Source organism: Canis aureus, chromosome 13, assembly GCF_053574225.1.
Source record: "Canis aureus isolate CA01 chromosome 13, VMU_Caureus_v.1.0, whole genome shotgun sequence".
NCBI classification, from domain to species: Eukaryota; Metazoa; Chordata; class Mammalia; order Carnivora; family Canidae; genus Canis; species Canis aureus.
Window position 1 is genome coordinate 19,080,703 of NC_135623.1, and position 18,538 is coordinate 19,099,240.

At 38.4% G+C, this 18,538-nt stretch overlaps 1 protein-coding gene across 4 annotated transcripts in view; it reads left to right on the top strand.

Annotated features, from left to right (window-relative positions):
- The window catches only part of SPATA6 (spermatogenesis associated 6), a 142,588-nt gene that overhangs the window by 20,622 nt on the left and 103,428 nt on the right, over window positions 1-18,538 (top strand). For all 4 annotated transcript variants that reach the window (XM_077845022.1, XM_077845023.1, XM_077845025.1 and 1 more), the window contains exon 3: window positions 1,130-1,178. In XM_077845022.1, the coding sequence (XP_077701148.1) occupies window positions 1,130-1,178 (49 nt within the window). The remainder of the gene's footprint in view (window positions 1-1,129; window positions 1,179-18,538) is intronic.

Here is an 18,538-nt window from a genome sequence, read left to right on the forward strand (position 1 = left end):
TAAAACTACTGCTTTTAGTTTATTACCAGTCATATTCTTCACTTTTTTTGTTTCATTCTTTCCTTCTCTACTTCCCTCCTTCCTTCCCTAACCTCCTATTCCCCTTTCCTTTCCTTTCCTTTCCTTTCCTTTCCTTTCCTTTCCTTTCCTTTCCTTCCCTCCCCTCCCCTCCCCTCCCCTCCCCTCCCCTCCCCTTCCCTCCCTCCCTCCCTCCCTTCCTTCCTTCCCCATTTTTTCTGCAAGTAATTACCCATGTCCTGCCCTGTACCATGCACTGTTTGAGGCACTGGGTAAACAAGACAAATAGCCTCCTTTCTTGGAGCTTTCACTGTAATGGGAGAAACAGACACTAATCAAGTAAACATGAGAATAATATAATTTTAGGTAGTGATAAATGTCATGAAAAGAGTAAAGGGAGGACAGGGGATGGAGAGGGTCTGAGTGACTATTTTAAAGGGTGTTCAGAGATGGCAGTAACATTTAAGCTGAGCCTGAATTATGAGACAGTTACCAGTTATTCGAAGGTCTGGAGGAAAAGCATTCTTTTTTTTTTTTTTTTTTGAATTTTTTTTTAAGACTTTATTTATTCATGAATGAGAGACACAGACAGAGAGAGAGAGAGAGAGGCAGAGACACAGGCAGAGAGAGAAGCAGGCTCCATGCAGGGAGCCTGACATAGGACTCGATCCAGGGTCTCCAGGATCACAACCTGGGCCGAAGGCGGCGCTAAACTGCTGAGCCACCTGGGCTGCCCAGGAAAAGCATTCTAAGCCGAGGAATAGCAAATAGAAAGGCTTCTTGGTGGGAATAAGCTTGATGAGTTAGAGGCGCACCAAGAAGGCCAGTACGACCACGGAAACAAACAGCAGGAGGAACTGGAGATGAAGATGAAGCACTGGTGACGTTGGAGAGGGAGCCATAGTCAGCTGTAATGGGTGTTTAATTGTCAGACCCTCCATAGTGATCATGGGAAGCAGAGATGAAGTGACAGTCCTCAATAATGTCAGAAATTTCTTTGGGTGGGAAAGGAATATTATGGGAATGAGGGGAAAAACAAAGACTTTTTATGTGTCTGTTCCTTTCATTTCTTCTTTCCCACACTGCTTCCATCTACATTCTCCCACTATAGGTGTTCCCTGAAGCAGTAGACCCTGGAGATGTGGTTGCACAGCTTGAATGTAAGTTTTTAACTTTTCATTCCTGATTCTAGGACATTTTAGAATTATGCTTATTAATCTTGAGTTAGGTAAAATTTTAAAAAAGTTTGCTAAGAATTTTAAAGATCTCAATTGGAGACCTTTTAAACATTTTTAAAAACATTTTTCAGAATATACCTGGAAATAATGAAATATACATGTACTGCAGAGAGGCTGGGAGTTTTTCCTTTTTCTGTGTTGGGTCTGTGGAAATCAAAAAGACTTATTTGAACCTTATATTGATTTAGATGATATGAATTGTTTTTGATGTAAAGATAGAGATTCATGTTAGGTGGGGCTTTGCCTTGCAAAGAAGCATATGTCTTTAACCTCAGTGTATTGAAAATTAATAGAGTAAATAATAGAAGATTTAAGGGATGATAGCTTAAAATATATATGATTTACATTTTGTATTGCATCTAATATGTTAATAAATTATTTTCAAGGCTGTGGATAATAAATTCCTCAAAGTACTAGAAATTAAGTATAAAGAGGTACAACTACTTTTGAGAGCAACAATGCAGAGGTATATACATATGTGGGAATAAGTTATTAAAGCTTCGAGTATGAAATGAAAAGCTCTGTTATTTATCCTTGTAATTAGAGAGGGATCTGAGATCACAGTTTGCTCTAACATTTAGAACTGTGGCTCAAAACACCAACAATATTGGGCATCATCAGTGCTACCTGCCCCCAGTACCCCACTGGGGCTCCGTTATTGTAGGAACATGGGACCTGGCACCATGCTGGAATATGAGCATATGGGGAGAAATTGGGCCAGCTTACTATCTAATCTTCATGAATCTTACAGTTTAATGATTTTTCTCCAGAGAACTCTTTAATGGCCAGTGTCAATATCTTCTTTATTTATTTATTTTTTTATAGTTGTTCTAGCACTTGGTATCCTATCTTTCACTGTGGCAGATTAGCTAGGTGGCAATTTGGTGCCAGTGGGTAAATGCCTTTTTATTTTTATTTATTTATTTTTTTGTAAATGCCTTTTTAATATTCCTTCAACATCGTCAATATCTGGGAGATTGTGTTGTGTATTTTAGAAGGTATGAATTCTAATATCTAAATATCTAATATCTAGATACTGTTTATCTCATAGCTGAATGAGATAATTATTTCATCATTCTGAAATTCTTTTGTTAGAAACATAATTTTTTTTTCTGTGTATTTTTTAAAAAGATTTATTTATTTATTTGAGAGAGAGAGAGAGCAAGAGAGCATGCAAGTGGGGGAAGGGACAGAGGGAGAGAATATCCAAGCAGACTCCTGCTGACCGTGGAGCCCCACATGGGGCTCATTCTTACCAACCATGAGATTAGGACCTGACCTGAAACCAAGAGTTGAATGTTTAACCAACTAAACCACCCAGGTGTCCCTTTATTCTATTTGATTGGAAATTTGGGGGCTGTAAGAAGAGTACTTAGTAGTTATTATTTGGAAACTTTCTTGCCTTAATTGATTCTGATTCAATTTTTCTTTTAGGTCTCTTCTTTTTGGTACCTTTCTCAAACTCATCTTTTTCTACTCTGTCTTTATTTATTACTATTCCACTGGCTTTACTTCTCTGGTCTCTTTTTATGTATTTATTTTCTACTTTCTTCTTATATTCTACTCTCCAAATATTTGGCTCATGTGTTCCTATCTTCTGATGACTTCCACATCAGCCTTTATTTCTAATCTCTCTTGTGAGCTGCAGCCCCCTTTTTCTTTTACTTTTCTTTTTCTTTTAGTTTTGCAGTCTTTCCCTGTCCACTAACCTTATTAATATGAAAAATTAAAAACATACTAAGAGTGGAGAGGATGGGGCAATGAAGCCCAACATATATATTGTCTAGCTTCAACAATTTTCAACATATTATCAATCTTTTCTTTTTTTCTGGATTTTACTTATTCATGAGACACACACACACACACACACACAGAGAGAGAGGCAGAGAGGCAGAGACACAGGCGTAGAGGGAGAAGCAGGCTCCATGCAGGGAGCCTGATGTGGGACTCGATCCCAGGACTCCAGGATCACACCCTGGGCCAAAGGCAGGCGCTAAACCGTTGAGCCACCCAGGGATCACCCATATTATCAATCTTTAAGTAATTGTGGGACTCTTTAAAAGCAAATAATTTATATTATTTTACCACAAATACTCTGGCATGATCTCTGACTGATAAAGACTGAAATACACACACACACACACACACACACAACCACTATGCTGATATCATACAATAAAATTAATTTTTTAAAAAATATTTATTTATTTGAGAGAGAGAGGGACACTTGGGTGGCTCAGCGGTTGAGCGTCTGCTTTCAGCTCAGGTCGTGATTCCGGAGTCTCAGGATCGAGTCCCACATCAGGCCCCCTATGTGGAGCCTGCTTTTCCCTCTGCCTATGTCTCTGCCTCTCTCTGTGTGTCTAATGAATAAATAAATAAAATCTTTAAAAAAGAGAGAGAGAGAGAGAGTACAAGTGAAAGGGGCAGAGTGAGAGAGAAAGAGAGAATCTCAAGTGGACTTCATGCTGAGCAGGGAGCCTAAAACAGGGCTCAATCTCAGAACCCTGAGTCCATGACCTGAATTGAAAACAAGAGTCGGATGTTTAACTGACAGCACCATCCAGGCACTCCCAAAATTAATAATTTCTTAATAACATCAAATATGTAATCATTATGAAGATTTCCCTAGTTGTCACCAAAATGTCTTTTTATGGTTGGTTTGCTAAAATCAGAATCCAATCAAGGTGTGGTTCACACTTTGTGTATTGCTGTTTAGCTCTTAAACTTCTTTTTTTCTGTAGTAGTTTCCCTTTCTTTTTTTAAGTTTTTGTTTTTAAGTAATCTCCACCCCAATATGAGGCTTGAACCTCCAACCTCAAGATCAAGAAGTCACATGCTGGGATCCCTGGATGGCGCAGTGGTTTAGCGCCTGCCTTTGGCCCAGGGCGCGATCCTGGAGACCCGGGATCGGATCCCACGCCGGGCTCCCAGTGCATGGAGCCTGCTTCTCTCTCTGCCTCTCTCTGTCTCTCTCTCTCTGTGTGACTATCATAAATAAATAAAAAAATTAAAAAAAAAAAAAGAAGTCACATGCTCCACTGACTGAGCCAGACAGGCACCCCCTTTAATGCTGTGAATTTGCTAGAAAACCCAAGTCCTTTAGAATATTCTACAGGGGCACCTGAGGGCTTAGTTGGTAAAGCATCTGCCTTCAGCCCAGGTCATGATCTCAGGGTCATGGGATCAAGCCTTGTCTTGGGTCCCCTGCTCTGCAGGAAATCTGCTTCTCCTACCCCTCTCCCGCTTTCTAATGTCTATCAAATAAATAAAATCTTCAAAAAAATATCCTACAACTTGGATTTGACTGATTGCTTCCTTAAAGGGTAGTTTAAAAAAAAATAGGTGGTTTAGCTTGTTTATTACTGTATTATATAAACTGTTAATTAGATCTAGAGATTTGATCGGATTCAGGTTTATTTATTTATTTATTTTTGGGCAAGAATCCTTCACAGTTGATGCTGTGTACTTGTTGTAAAATATCAAATGGCGTACAAGTCTGATTGTGTTAAGTTTGGTAATATTAAGATTGATGATTTGGCTCCAGGTAGCACCAGCCTGATTCCTCCATTGCAAAGTTCCTCATCAGTCTTTCCACCGAGTAGCTTTAGCATCCTTTGAGATCCATTTTTTCATTAGGGATTATAAAGTGTGGATTTTCTAATATTGTCACTTTCTATATGTATTAGTAGAATTCCTCTATAAAAAATTTTCTTTATTAGCAATTTGGTTACCCCAAAACACAATTCTTGTAGGAAAGGCAGAGTCATTCTTCTCTTCTTCCCTTATATTAATAGCTTTAGTGAGGTATAATTTACATATCATAAAATTCACCATTTTAACTATAGTTAAATGATTTCTAAAAAATATATACAGTTGTGAACCATCATCACTATTCAATTTATGATACTGCCATTATCTGAAAAGTTTCCTGCTGCTTATCTGTAGTCATTCCTTATGCCCACTTCCAGTCCCTAGTAACCACTGGTCTATTTTCTCTCTTTCCTTGCCTTTTCTAGAAATTTCATGTAGATAGATTAATATGTAGTCTTTTGTGTCTGGCTTCTTTCACCACTTTTGAGGTCTATCCATGTTATTCTACGTTTTACTGGTTCATTCCTCTTTATTGACAAATTGGTACTCTATCATATGAAACTTTTTTCCCTTTCCAAAACTCTAAAACATTACCGAGTGAAATTAAAGATCAGCTAAAAAAATGAAATGACACATCATGTTCATATGTCAGAGATTTGATAGTTCATAAAGGCAGTTCTCCTAGAATCTTCTCTGCATTTAGTATTATTTCTATTTTATGGGCGTTTGGATGGACATTTGGATTATTTCTAGTTTTTGGCTAATTGCTATGAATATATGGATATAAGCTGGATTGTATGCAATGTATGTGTTTAACTTTTTTTTAAGATTTTATTTATTTGTTTGAGTGAGAGTGAGACAGTAAGAGAACATGAGTGGAGGGGAGTAGGCAAAGGGAGAAGGAGAAGCAGATTCTATGCTGAGCAGAGACTGACACAGGGCTCCATCCCAGGACCCTGGGATCATGACCTGAGTCGGAGGCAGATACTTAACTGATTGAGCCACCGAGACCCCTTGAAGAATCACTTTTTAATTTCAGTGATATTTCTCTGTTTTCATATTTTCAATTTTACTGATTTTTATTCTAATCTTTATTATTCTTTCTTCTACCTGCTTAGTGCATGCTTTGTTCTTCCTTTCCTAGTTTCTTGAATACAAGTTTAGATGATTGGTCTTAGATATATCTACTTTTATAAGCATTTAAAGCTAAAATTTCTTTCTACATACTGATTTTGCTGCATTTATTAAATTTTGATGTTATTTGTTTCCATTAATTTCAAGATATTGTCTAATTTTTATGTGTGTGTGGTTTCTTCTTTGCTCTTCGGTTTATTTTGAAATATGTTATTTCCAAATATTTTCACATTTCCTACATTTCTTTATGATATTGATTTCTAACTTAATTCTACTGTGGTAAGAGAACATACTTGATAGGATTTTAGTTCTTTTAAATTTACTGAGACATATTTCTATCCTTGATAATATTCCACTTGCCCTTGAATGTGCATTTTGCTGATGTTGGTTGAGATATTCTATATCTATCTATTTCTATTAGGTCAAGTTGGCTGATAATGTTTAAGTCTTCCATATTCTTGCTGATTTTATCTTTTGAGGGGTGAGGGAGGCCTGATTGTTTTATCAATTACAGAGAGAAGGGCATTTGAATGTCCAGCTATAATTATTGAATTTTCTGTTTCTCCTTTCATTTATTTCAGTTTTTGCTTCATATAATGTCCTGGTTATTGATTTCTTACCCCTCAGTTCCAAATTCAATCTTTTTGCCTGCTCTGTGGAAATTGATCTGGTTCCTTCAAATATTTTTTTTTTTCCTCAGCTGGCACTGAAGCTTCATGTAGTAGAGGGCCCCGGAGTAAAGTTACAGAGGGAAATGGTTGTGCTTCCTTAGTAGGCTCTTGCATTGAGCCTGGCTTTTTCCAACACAGACTCCTGTGGTGCTTGAGCCTTCCCTGGAGCTCAGGTACTGCAGTACAGAGTGGCTGTCCCTGTTTGTGTTGTGTATTGTTTGTAGTTTTGTACTGAAGTGCCTCTGGTGAAACACCTCTCTGTGAATAACCTTCCTGGCACCTTACATGGATGATTGCTAGCCAGTTCCTTAGGCAGATTTCTAGTAAGTGAGCAACTTTTCTCTTTCAAGAAGCAAAAGTTGTACCCTCTTGAATAAGTTCTGGATCTCAGCACTGGAGAAGAGAGCTAGAGGAAAACTCTTTCTTCTGTGCTCTGAGCCTCAGGAGTAATGGCTGTGGCTTTTGTCTGCTATTCCTATATTCTTTTAAGTTCTCTTTGTGTCTTTACAGCTAGACAGTCTTCCATTACTTTAACTCCCATTATAGTTAATAGTTCTTTATATTAAATTTTCCTTTTATGATTTCTCTCTCCTGATTAAACCCATATTAATGTATTGTCTTGTTAAAGCTCTGTTTTAGTTGTTTAGACATTTATAATTGTTGTATACTCCTGAATCTTCACCTCATTTATGGGAGTCAAATTTCTGGTACAAAATTGGAGCAGCTTCAGGCCTCATGTCTTCCCTATTCTTAGGAATAAGAAGTCTGTGATCCATAATTTTAATAAAGTTTTCAGATTTATTCTAATTACGGTTGGGGGAATACAATATGCTGTCCCTTAGTTTATACATGTTGTACTTAGGTTCAAGTGGTGCATGTGTCACCTTTCTAAAAACTACACAGGTCTCTGATAGAGGAGAAGGGAGGGGACACCTGTGGAGCTTTCTCGTAGTTGTCCCCACAGTGAGCCTCTATAGTACCAAACTAACCTTAAACACAGAGTGATGGTAGAAACAGCTCCTTTAAATAAAATTAAAAATTGAACCCAAAGAAGTAAGGCGGACTTTATGTCAATAAAAGCAAAGAGAAGAATTTCAAGTAAGGAAACATTGATATAATCATGGACTTCTCCAGAATTTCCACGTACCAGTGGTATTCTATTGAGATTGTGAATCACATGTATCATTTTCCATTGTGTAACATATATAAAACTCATATGTACTTTTTATCTAAAATCCAATATTATTTAAGATTATGTTATTTAAAAGCAAATTGAGCATGGTCCAATCTCAAGGAGATTCAAGGACCCCCTTAACTGGACAGTCTGGCAAATGGTCAGATCCTTAAGAACCTCAGTTAAGTTGCTTAGAACAGTCTTTGGCACATAATAAACACTTAAAATGTCCGTTGTTTATTATTATTGGTGGTGCTATTAATGTCACTAGTGTTGTTACTGGGAAATTTACCAGTTCCATTTCACACCCTATCTGCACCTCTGAGGAATCTGCAGAGGTTTAGAATCACATGAGGTCTAGGGATATATATGATTTATAAATCATATTAAGTGCCAATGATATTAAAAGCCATAATAAGGCAATTTAAAAAAAAAGATTTTATTTATTCATAAGAGACACACAAAGAGAGAGAGAGGCAGAGACACAGGCAGAGGGAGAAGCAGGCTCCATGCAGGGAGCCTGACGTGGGACTCCATCCCAGGTGTTCAGGATCACACCTTGGGCCAAAGGCGGTGCTAAACTGCTGAGCCACCCGGCTGTGCATGGCAATTTTATATTCATAGAGAAGGCATTCTCTTTAGGGAAACTATTTTAATTCTGGAATTACCAGAATAAACTTGGTGATGGCTAAACCTATACCCTGGGAACCATTTTTAGGCAAGAAACAATGAAAGTTTTCTACTTCATAGACTTCTTTATTGAAAGTGTGGATTCTTATCCTTTCTCAGTGAAGGTTTAGATTCTTTTCTACACACATACACACAGAGGATGCTGTTTGAAAAGCTCTCCCTAAAGATATCCATATTGCTTGCTCCCTCACTTCTTTCCAGTCGTTGCTGAAATTTATCCTCATAATAAGAGGCCTTTTCTCACTAAAGTATCTAAAATAACACCTTTTGGTCAATATCTCAATCTCTACCTATCCCATTTAGAGTTATTATATCTTAAACCCAGGATATTTTGAGTAAAACAGCATGCATTTAATAGTTTCACCAAGACAACAGGTATAAAAAGGATACTGCTCAGGGAAAATACGAATGAATGGTCCTTCTGTCTTTCTTTGTAGCACTGGTGTATTATTTTTTCTTTCAATAATATGAGAGTTTCATAAGAGCGGAGGTTTTTCCTGTTTTGTTTACTGGTATATCTCATACATATAGCAATACCTGGCACATATTAGGTATCTAATAGACTTAAATAAAATATTATAATGCATCATAAACCTGTCTCTCATTACTATTTTTATGACTGTTGGAACTCTTATTGAGACATAGCAGCTGTTTGTGCTGTGTGTCATAATCCTTTGATTAGGAAATGTATTTTGTATTTAAAAATTTGTAATTAATAGCTTCTCTGGCCTCATTCCCTTCAACACTTGGATACAGAGAAGATATGATTTTTATTTATATTGTACTGGATTAGCAGGTGTACCTATTGCTTTTTCTTGTCTGTAGGGAAAAATTGCAGTTTTACGAGCTCCTGCTTCTCAAGCTTCTGGGAATTAGTGCTTAGCTAGTGTCTGGGGTATTAAAATGCTTTCAGGTGAAGATTTGAAGGCCGAGAATATATCCTTCAAAGTCTACAAATGGGAGTGTCCCTGCCTCAATCCTCAAGGAGGGCTTGTAGGATTCAGGATTCATATTTTAAATCCATAGTGATGAATACATTCCAACCAATTCATCTTTGTAGTTGTGGCAGGTAAATAGGCATTCTGAGGATATTATTAGAGCAATTGTTCTGGCTGGTGCTGAGGGCTAACAGCATTCTGGCACTCTCAAGGTATTTACTGGAGCTTTTGATTTGCTGTATTTAAGTAGGATTTATGGAGTATTGCAGTGCATTTAACTCTGGAACTTACACTAACAGTACATGTGAAAAATGAGAATTTTTGTAGAGGAATGAGGAAAATTGTCATTATTTAGTTACAAGAAAAAGGGCAACTATAAAATGAGGTTAATTATGCTTTATGTTCCAGTAGATGTAATTACATTAACTTGCTATGTGGTTAGGTTTTCTTTCAATGATTTAAGGTCTTTCTTCCTGAACTATTTTTGCTAAAATATATTTTGTAAGTATAAAGGAATAGAAGATTGTTCATAGAAACTAGTAAATGCTTTTTCTCAGTAGAAGTTAATCTAGGTTCTTATCATAAGCTATAAATGAAACCTTAGCAGTTACTTTTTGGGCCATTTCTTTACAGCTGGGCAGTTGCGGTGATAGTGTCACCTGTAGGGTTTATTTTGGTACTTCACTTTGTAGGGCAGTTTCTCGTTGAGCAGATGGTAGATTCTCGAGGTAGCTAGTGTATTGACACAAATTCTTAAATTTGTTTTCTATTTAAATCCTTTGTTTTTCAACTTTACACTCCTTCTGAGACCATTGATACCTTGAGCAAACCTATTGGAATTACAAACTAATCATATTTGGAAATCTATTTTGTTAAAAACTGCATAATTTTTCTTTCTTCCCTGGAAATGGTTCACAGAAATAATAACTGGCAATACTAAATACTCATGTAATATTTTAATGAAAGTTTTATTGTCCATTTTCCACTTGCATATTTGGCCCCTTTCAGAATCATTCTAGCTAGGGTGGGGTACTTTTGTTTTACTTAGATCCTATCCTTTATGGAAGTATTTTCTTCCTTGGCTTTATTTTTAACCGTTTACTTTTCTTTATGAAGTGATTTTTATTTTTATTTTTATTACTTATTTGAAAAGAAAGTGTCACTTTTTCTTTCAAACTCACCAGTAATGAATTTGCACTGTCCAAAGCAAGGCAAGTTCTTTGAAACAGAAGGGGTAGTGATATTATTATGCACATGGCTTCAGAACTTTTCACCCAGAGAATTACAAAGCAATTAATTTTATTTTTTTTTTATTTTGTAGGACTTCCTCTCAGACCAGATGTCTACATTCATACATATATACGTACTTATATAAATACAAGCATACAGTAGCTATTAATGTCTTACCTTTTTAACTTTGGTTTTACTTATATTGAAATTATTTTATTGGGTATATAATTGTTATTTTTTCTTATATCATAGTTATATGTAGTCTACAAAGCTTATTACAAAACAGTAGTCCTATAAATCCCTCTGCTCCATCATTTCCCACTCCCCAGGGACTAGGTTTTATTTTTTTTACACTTGTTTTTCTTTGTATTCACCCATGAATTTCTACACGTTTGTATTGCATTTAAAACATTTTGATTTTTTCTTTTAGGCATTATCTATTTTCCCTTACTTTTCATACATACTGTGCTTGCCTAGAAAATATATACATGCCCTTTTGCTGTCTTTCTCTTCTCTTAATACAGTTGTATCGCACTTTTGGTTTATGTTATGGCCATGTAAAAAGTATTTTTAGCTGAACCATGTGGTGAATATATTACAGTTACTTTTCTTGGCAAGAATTCTGTTTTCACTTGAATTAATATTTTCTTCCCTTCGCTTGGTTTTGTAGTTTATTTTTTTTTGAGTTTTTGCTTAACTTAACCCAGTTCTCCCTCAGATATTTAAATTATTTTCTCAAAGTTTAATGTTATTTCACTTATAAGCCATTTTTTTTTGCCTGCATGCCTAAAATATTTTTTTTATCTTTAAACTCTGGTGGTTTTGAATATGTCCTGAAGTTATTTTTTGTATGGCTTTGGATTCTTCAGTATTGTGTGTGCTTTCTCATCTGTAGTTTGTAATCTGTTTTCAATCTTGCAAAGCTTCCTGAATTTTACTATTTAGTGTTTATTTTTTTTACTTTGCCTTAGTTTTCTTGATCGGGGTCTGCTCTTAAAGTATGTTGGGGTTTTTTTTGTGTTTAGTATTTGTTATTTTCTCTCATTTAAAAATATTTTTTGATCTCTTTGATTAAAACAAATCTCCTTTTTATTTCCTTCAAGGTTTTTGTCTGTTGTTTTTTAATTTGCTTTTGTTTTAGTTGAATGTTTATTTCTGAAATGATTTCCTCTATTTCTACTTCCTTTTTTTTCAAGTTCTATTATTTTATTTTATTTTATTTTATTTTTATTTTATATTATTTTTAATAAATTAATTTTTTATTGGTGTTCAATTTACCAACATACAAAATAACACCCAGTGCTCATCCCGTCAAGTGCCCCCCTCAGTGCCCGTCACCCACTCACCCCTACCCCCTGCCCTCCTCCCCTTCCACCACCCCTAGTTCGTTTCCCAGAGTTAGGAGTCTTTATGTTCTGTCTCCCTTTCTGATATTTCCCACACATTTCTTCTCCCTTCCCTTATATTCCCTTTCACTATTATTTATATTCCCCAAACGAATGAGAACATACACTGTCCTTCTCCGATTGACTTACTTCACTCAGCATAATACCCTCCAGTTCCATCCACGTTGAAGGAAATGGTGGGTATTTGTCGTTTCTAATGGCTGAGTAATATTCCATTGTATACATAAACCACATCTTCTTTATCCATTCATCTTTCGATGGACACCGAGGCCCCTTCCACAGTTTGGCTATTGTGGACATTGCTGCTATAAATATCGGGGTGCAGGTGTCCCGGCGTTTCATTGCATCTGAATCTTTGGGGTAAATCCCCAACAGTGCAATTGCTGGGTCGTAGGGCAGGTCTATTTTTAACTCTTTGAGGAACCTCCCCACAGTTTTCCAGAGTGGCTGCACCAGTTCACATTCCCACCAACAGTGTAAGAGGGTTCCCTTTTCTCCGCATCCTCTCCAACATTTGTGGTTTCCTGCCTTGTTAATGTTCCCCATTCTCACTGGTGTGAGGTGGGATCTCATTGTGGTTTTGATTTGTATTTCCCTGATGGCAAGTGATGCAGAGCATTTTCTCATGTGCATGTTGGCCATGTCTATGTCTTTCTTCCTCTGTGAGATTTCTCTTCATGTCTTTTGCCCATTTCATGATTGGATTGTTTGTTTCTTTGGTGTTGAGTTTAAGAAGTTCTTTATAGATCTTGGAAACTAGCCCTTTATCTGATACATCATTTGCAAATATCTTCTCCCATTCTGTAGGTTGTCTTTTAGTTTTGTTGACTGTATCCTTTGCTGTGCAAAAGCTTCTTATCTTGATGAAGTCCCAATAGTTCATTTTTGCTTTTGTTTCTTTTGCCTTCGTGGATGTATCTTGCAAGAAGTTACTGTGGCTGAGTTCAAAAAGGGTGTTGCCTGTGTACTCCTCTAGGATTTTGATGGAATCTTGCCTCACATTTAGATCTTTCATCCATTTTGAGTTTATCTTTGTGTATGGTGAAAGAGAGTGGTCTAGTTTCATTCTTCTGCATGTGGATGTCCAATTTTCCCAGCACCATTTATTGAAGAGACTGTCTTTCTTCCAGTGGATAGTCTTTCCTCCTTTATCGAATATTAGTTGACCATAAAGTTGAAGGTCCACTTCTGGATTCTCTATTCTGTTCCATTGATCTATGTGTCTGTTTTTGTGCCAGTACCACACTGTCTTGATGACCACAGCTTTGTAGTACAACCTGAAATCTGGCATTGTGATGCCCCAGATATGGTTTTCTTTTTTAAAATTCCCCTGGGTATTTGGGGTCTTTTCTGATTCCACACAAATCTTAAAATAATTTGTTCTAACTCTCTGAAGAAAGTCCATGGTATTTTGATAGGGATTGCATTAAACATGTAAATTGCCCTGGGTAACATTGACATTTTCACATTATTAATTCTGCCAATCCATGAGCATGGAATATTTTTCCATCCCTTTGTGTCTTCCTCAATTTCTTTCAGAAGTGTTCTATAATTTTTAGGGTATAGATCCTTTACCTCTTTGGTTAGGTTTATTCCTAGGTATCTTATGCTTTTGGGTGCAATTGTAAATGGGATTGACTCCTTAATTTCTCTTTTTTCAGTCTCATTGTTAGTGTATAGAAATGCCATTGATTTCTGGGCATTGATTTTGTATCCTGCCACGCTGCCAAATTGCTGTATGAGTTCTAGCAATCTTGGGGTGGAGGCTTTTGGGTTTTCTATGTAGAGTATCATGTCATCGGCGAAGAGGGAGAGATTGACTTCTTCTTTGCCAATTTGAATGCCTTTAATGTCTTTTTGTTGCCTGATTGCTGAGGCTAGGACTTCCAGTACTATGTTGAATAGCAGTGGTGAGAGTGGACATCCCTGTCTTGTTCCTGATCTTAGGGGAAAGGCTCCCAGTGCTTCCCCATTGAGAATGATATTTGCTGTGGGCTTTTCGTAGATGGCTTTTAAGATGTTGAGGAATGTTCCCTCTATCCCTACACTCTGAAGTGTTTTGATCAGGAATGGATGCTGTATTTTGTCAAATGCTTTCTCTGCATCTAATGAGAGGATCATATGGTTCTTGGCTTTTCTCTTGCTGATATGATGAATCACATTGATTGTTTAACGAGTGTTGAACCAGCCTTGTGTCCCGGGGATAAATCCTACTTGGTCATGGTGAATAATTTTCTTAATGTATTGTTGGATCCTATTGGCTAGTATCTTGTTGAGAATTTTTGCATCCATGTTCATCAGGGGTATTGGTCTGTAATTCTCCTTTTTGGTGGGGTCTTTGTCTGGTTTTGGAATGAAGGCGATGCTGGCCTCATAGAACGAATTTGGAAGTACTCCATCTCTTTCTATCTTTCCAAACAGCTTTAGTAGAATAGGTATGGTTTCTTCTTTAAACGTTTGATAGAATTCCCCTGGGAAGCCATCTGGTCCTGGACTTTTGTGTCTTGGGAGGTTTTTGATGACTGCTTCAATTTTCTCCCTGGTTATTGGCCTGTTCAGGTTTTCTATTTCTTCCTGTTCCAGTTTTGGTAGTTTGTGGCTTTCCAGGAATGCATCCATTTCTTCCAGACTGCCTAATTTATTGGCGTGTAGCTATTCATAATATGTTTTTAAAATCGTTTGTATTTCCTTGGTGTTGGTAGTGATCTCTTTCTCATTCATGATTTTATTAATTTGAGTCTTTTCTCTCTTCTTTTTAATAATGTTGGCTAATGGTTTATCTATCTTATTAATTCTTTCAAAGAACCAACTCCTGGTTCTGTTGATCTGTTCCACAGTTCTTCTGGTCTCGATTTCGTTGAGTTCTGCTCGAATTTTAATTAACTCTCTTCTTGTGCTGGGCATAGGGTCCATCTGCTGTTTTTTCTCTAGCTCCTTTATGTGTAAGGTTAGCTTTTGTATTTGAGTTCTTTCCAGTTTTTGAATGGATGCTTGTATTGCGATGTATTTCCCCCTTAGGACTGCTTTTGCTGCATCCCAAAGATTTTGAACAGTTGTATCTTCATTCTCATTAGTTTCCATGAATCTTTTTAATTCTTCCTTAATTTCCTGGTTGACCCTTTCATGTTTTAGCAGGATGGTCCTTAACCTCCACGTGTTTGAGGTCCTTCCAAACTTCTTGTTGTGATTTAGTTCTGATTTCAAGGCATTATGGTCTGAGAATATGTAGGGGACGATCCCAATCTTTTGGTATTGGTTGAGACCCGATTTGTGACTCAGTATGTGGTCTATTCTGGAGAAAGTTCCATGTGCACTTGAGAAGAATGTGTATTCAGTGGAGTTTGGATGTAAAGTTCTGTAGATATCTGTGAAATCCATCTGGTCCAGTGTATCATTGAAAGCTCTCGTTTCTTTGGAGATGTTGTGCTTAGAAGACCTATCGAGTGTAGAAAGAGCTAGATTGAAGTCACCAAGTATAAGTGTATTATTATCTAAGTATTTCTTCACTTTGGTTATTAATTGGTTTAAATATTTGGGAGCTCCCACATTCGGGGCATATATATTGAGGATTGTTAAGTCGTCTTGTTGGATAGATCCTTTAAGTATGAGATAGTGTCCCTCTTCATCTCTCACTACAGTCTTTGGGGTAAATTTTAGTTTATCTGATATAAGGATGGCTGCCCTGCTTTCTTTGAGGACCATTGGAATGGTAAATGGTTCTCCAACCTTTTATTTTCAGGCTGTAGGTGTCCTTCTGTCTAAAATGAGTCTCTTGTAGACAGCAAATAGATGGGTCCTGCTTTTTTATCCAGTCTGAAACCCTGCGCCTTTTGATGGGGTCATTAAGCCCGTTCACGTTCAGAGTTACTATTGAAAGATATGAGTTTAGTGTCAATATGATATCTATTCAGTCCTTGTTTTTGTGGATTGTTCCACTGAACTTCTTAAAGGGGAATTTTAAGAGTCCCCCTTAAAATTTCTTGCAGAGCTGGTTTGGAGGTCACATATTCTTTCAGTTCCTGCCTGTCTTGGAAGCTCTTTATCTCTCCTTCCATTTTGAATGAGAGCCTTGCTGGATAAAGTATTCTTGGTTGCATGTTCTTCTCATTTAGGACCCTGAATATATCCTGCCAGCCCTTTCTGGCGTGCCAGGTCTTTGTGGAGAAGTCTGCTGTTAATCTGATATTCCTCCCCATAAAAGTCAGGGATTTCTTGTCTCTTGCTGCTTTAAGGATCTTCTCTTTATCTTTGGAATTTGCAAGCTTCACTATTAAATGTCGAGGTGTTGAACGGTTTTTATTGATTTTAGGGGGAATCTCTGTATTTCCTGGATCTGAATGCCTGTTTCCCTTCCCAGATTAGGAAAGTTTTCAGCTATGATTTGTTCAAACACATATTCTGGCCCTCTGTCCCTTTCGGCGCCCTCGGGAACCCCAGTTAAACGTAGGTTTTTCTTCCTCAGGCTGTCGTTTATTTCCCTTAATCTGTCTTCATGGTCTTTTAATTGTCTCTTTTTTCCTCAGTTTCCCCCTTTGCCATCAACTTGTCTTCTATGTCACTCACTCATTCTTCCACCTCATTAACCCTCGTCGTTAGGACTTCTAGTTTGGATTGCATCTCATTCAATTGATTGTTAATTTCTGCCTGATTGGATCTAAATTCTGCAGTCATGAAGTCTCTTGAGTCCTTTATGCTTTTTTCTAGAGCCACCAGTAGCTGTATAATAGTGCTTCTCAATTGGCTTTCTGACATTGAATTGTAATCCAGATTTTGTTAACTCTGTGGGAGAGAGGACTGTTTCTGATCTTTCTTTTGAGGTGAGGTTTTCCTTCTAGTCATTTTGCTCAGTGCAGAGTGGCCAAAAACAAGGTGTATTGGGAAAAGGAGAAAAAGAGGAGTGAAAGAAGGAAAGAAAAGAAAAAAAGAAAAAAGGAAGAAAAAAAAAGAAATAAAAAGAGAGGGAGAAAAAGGGTGGGGGATGCAAACAGAAATCAAAAAGCAAAAAAAAAAAAAAAAAAAAAAAAACCACGGGGGAGTATCTTCTGATTCTGTGTACTTTAAGTCCCTTGGCTTCCCCTGGAAATTGTCCGTCTAGTTGGTCTTCTGGGGGAGGGGCCTGTTGTGCTGATTTTCAGGTGTTAGCACTTGGGGGAGCTGCTCTGCCCCCGCCGGTGCAGGGCTCAGTGGGGGTTGTTTACCCCGTGAGGCCGCAGGAGGAACAACCCCAGTGGCGGGGCCAGCTCTGCAGCCCTGGATTCAGCCCCTGCCGGAACTCCGGAGCTCTCCGTCTGCAGGGCCTGGAGGCTCTGGGGCGGGGCCGCTCATCTGCTCAGCTCGGGGCAGGAGCGTCCTTGCTGTCCTGGGCCCTCCCGGCCTTTGCCTGTCCCGGGGGAGGCCGGATCCTGGGCTGTATCCCGGCGCCCTGGGCTCCGGGGCCTGTGCTGTTGGATTTGCGCTCCCACCCCGCAGCCCCCTCCGCGGAGCCGCCCCCGAGCCCCCCGAGCCCCCCGAGCTGCTCCCGCCCCGCAGCCCCCTCCGCGGGGCGGCCCCCGAGCCCCTCCAGCTGCTCCGGGTCCGGTCCCCCGTGCGCGCTGCAGCCCTTAGGGAGCTCGGGGCACTCTCCCGGGGCGCAGGTGTCTGTTAGTGTCTCAGGGAGCCCGAGGGCATCCTCGCCCTCCTGGGTCCTGCTCCAACTCCCTGCGAGCCCCTTTCCCCCGGGAAGGTTGGTGCAGCTCCTGCTCCTCCGGGACGGGGCTCTCCTGTCCTGGGGACACTCGCCCCGGCCTCAGCCCGGCTCCTCGCGGGGCCCCTCCCCCTTGGAGGCCTTTTGTCTCTTTCTTTTTCCCGTCTTCCTACCTTGATAGAAGCGCGAACTCTTCTCACTGTAGCGTGTCAGCTGTTCTGTCTTTAAATCTCAGGCCAAATTCGTAGATTTTCAGGATGATTTGAAGGTTATCTAGGTAATTTGGTGGGGACAGGTGACTTGGGGACCCTACTCTTCCGCCATCCTGCCCCTCCTCCCTATTTCTACTTCCTTCCTGAGTTATACAATCTCACTTTTTTGTTTTTCTGACTTTGATTTATGTTGCTCTTCAATATCTTGTATTACTTTTTAAATTTTCAAGTAGTAGATTATAGTTGTGATCTCTTTTCAAGTGTCTTTTGGCTTTTTTCATTGTAGGAATTTTTTTCTTTTGCTTACTATTATTTTTTTTTACACAAGAACCTGGTATATATTTGACCTTTATCCTTTTTGCTCATTCTTAATTGAATTTAGTTTTTTCCTGAATGTTTAGAAGGAAGCATGATTAAGGATAACTTTTGTAAAGCTTCACTGAGTTCCCTTCTGTAGTGTTCAGCGAATATGACCTTTGGGGATTTTCTGCCTTTGTTCTGTTCTACTTGTGTTCATCTGTTTTTCTCTGGTTTTTCTTTTTCTATTTTT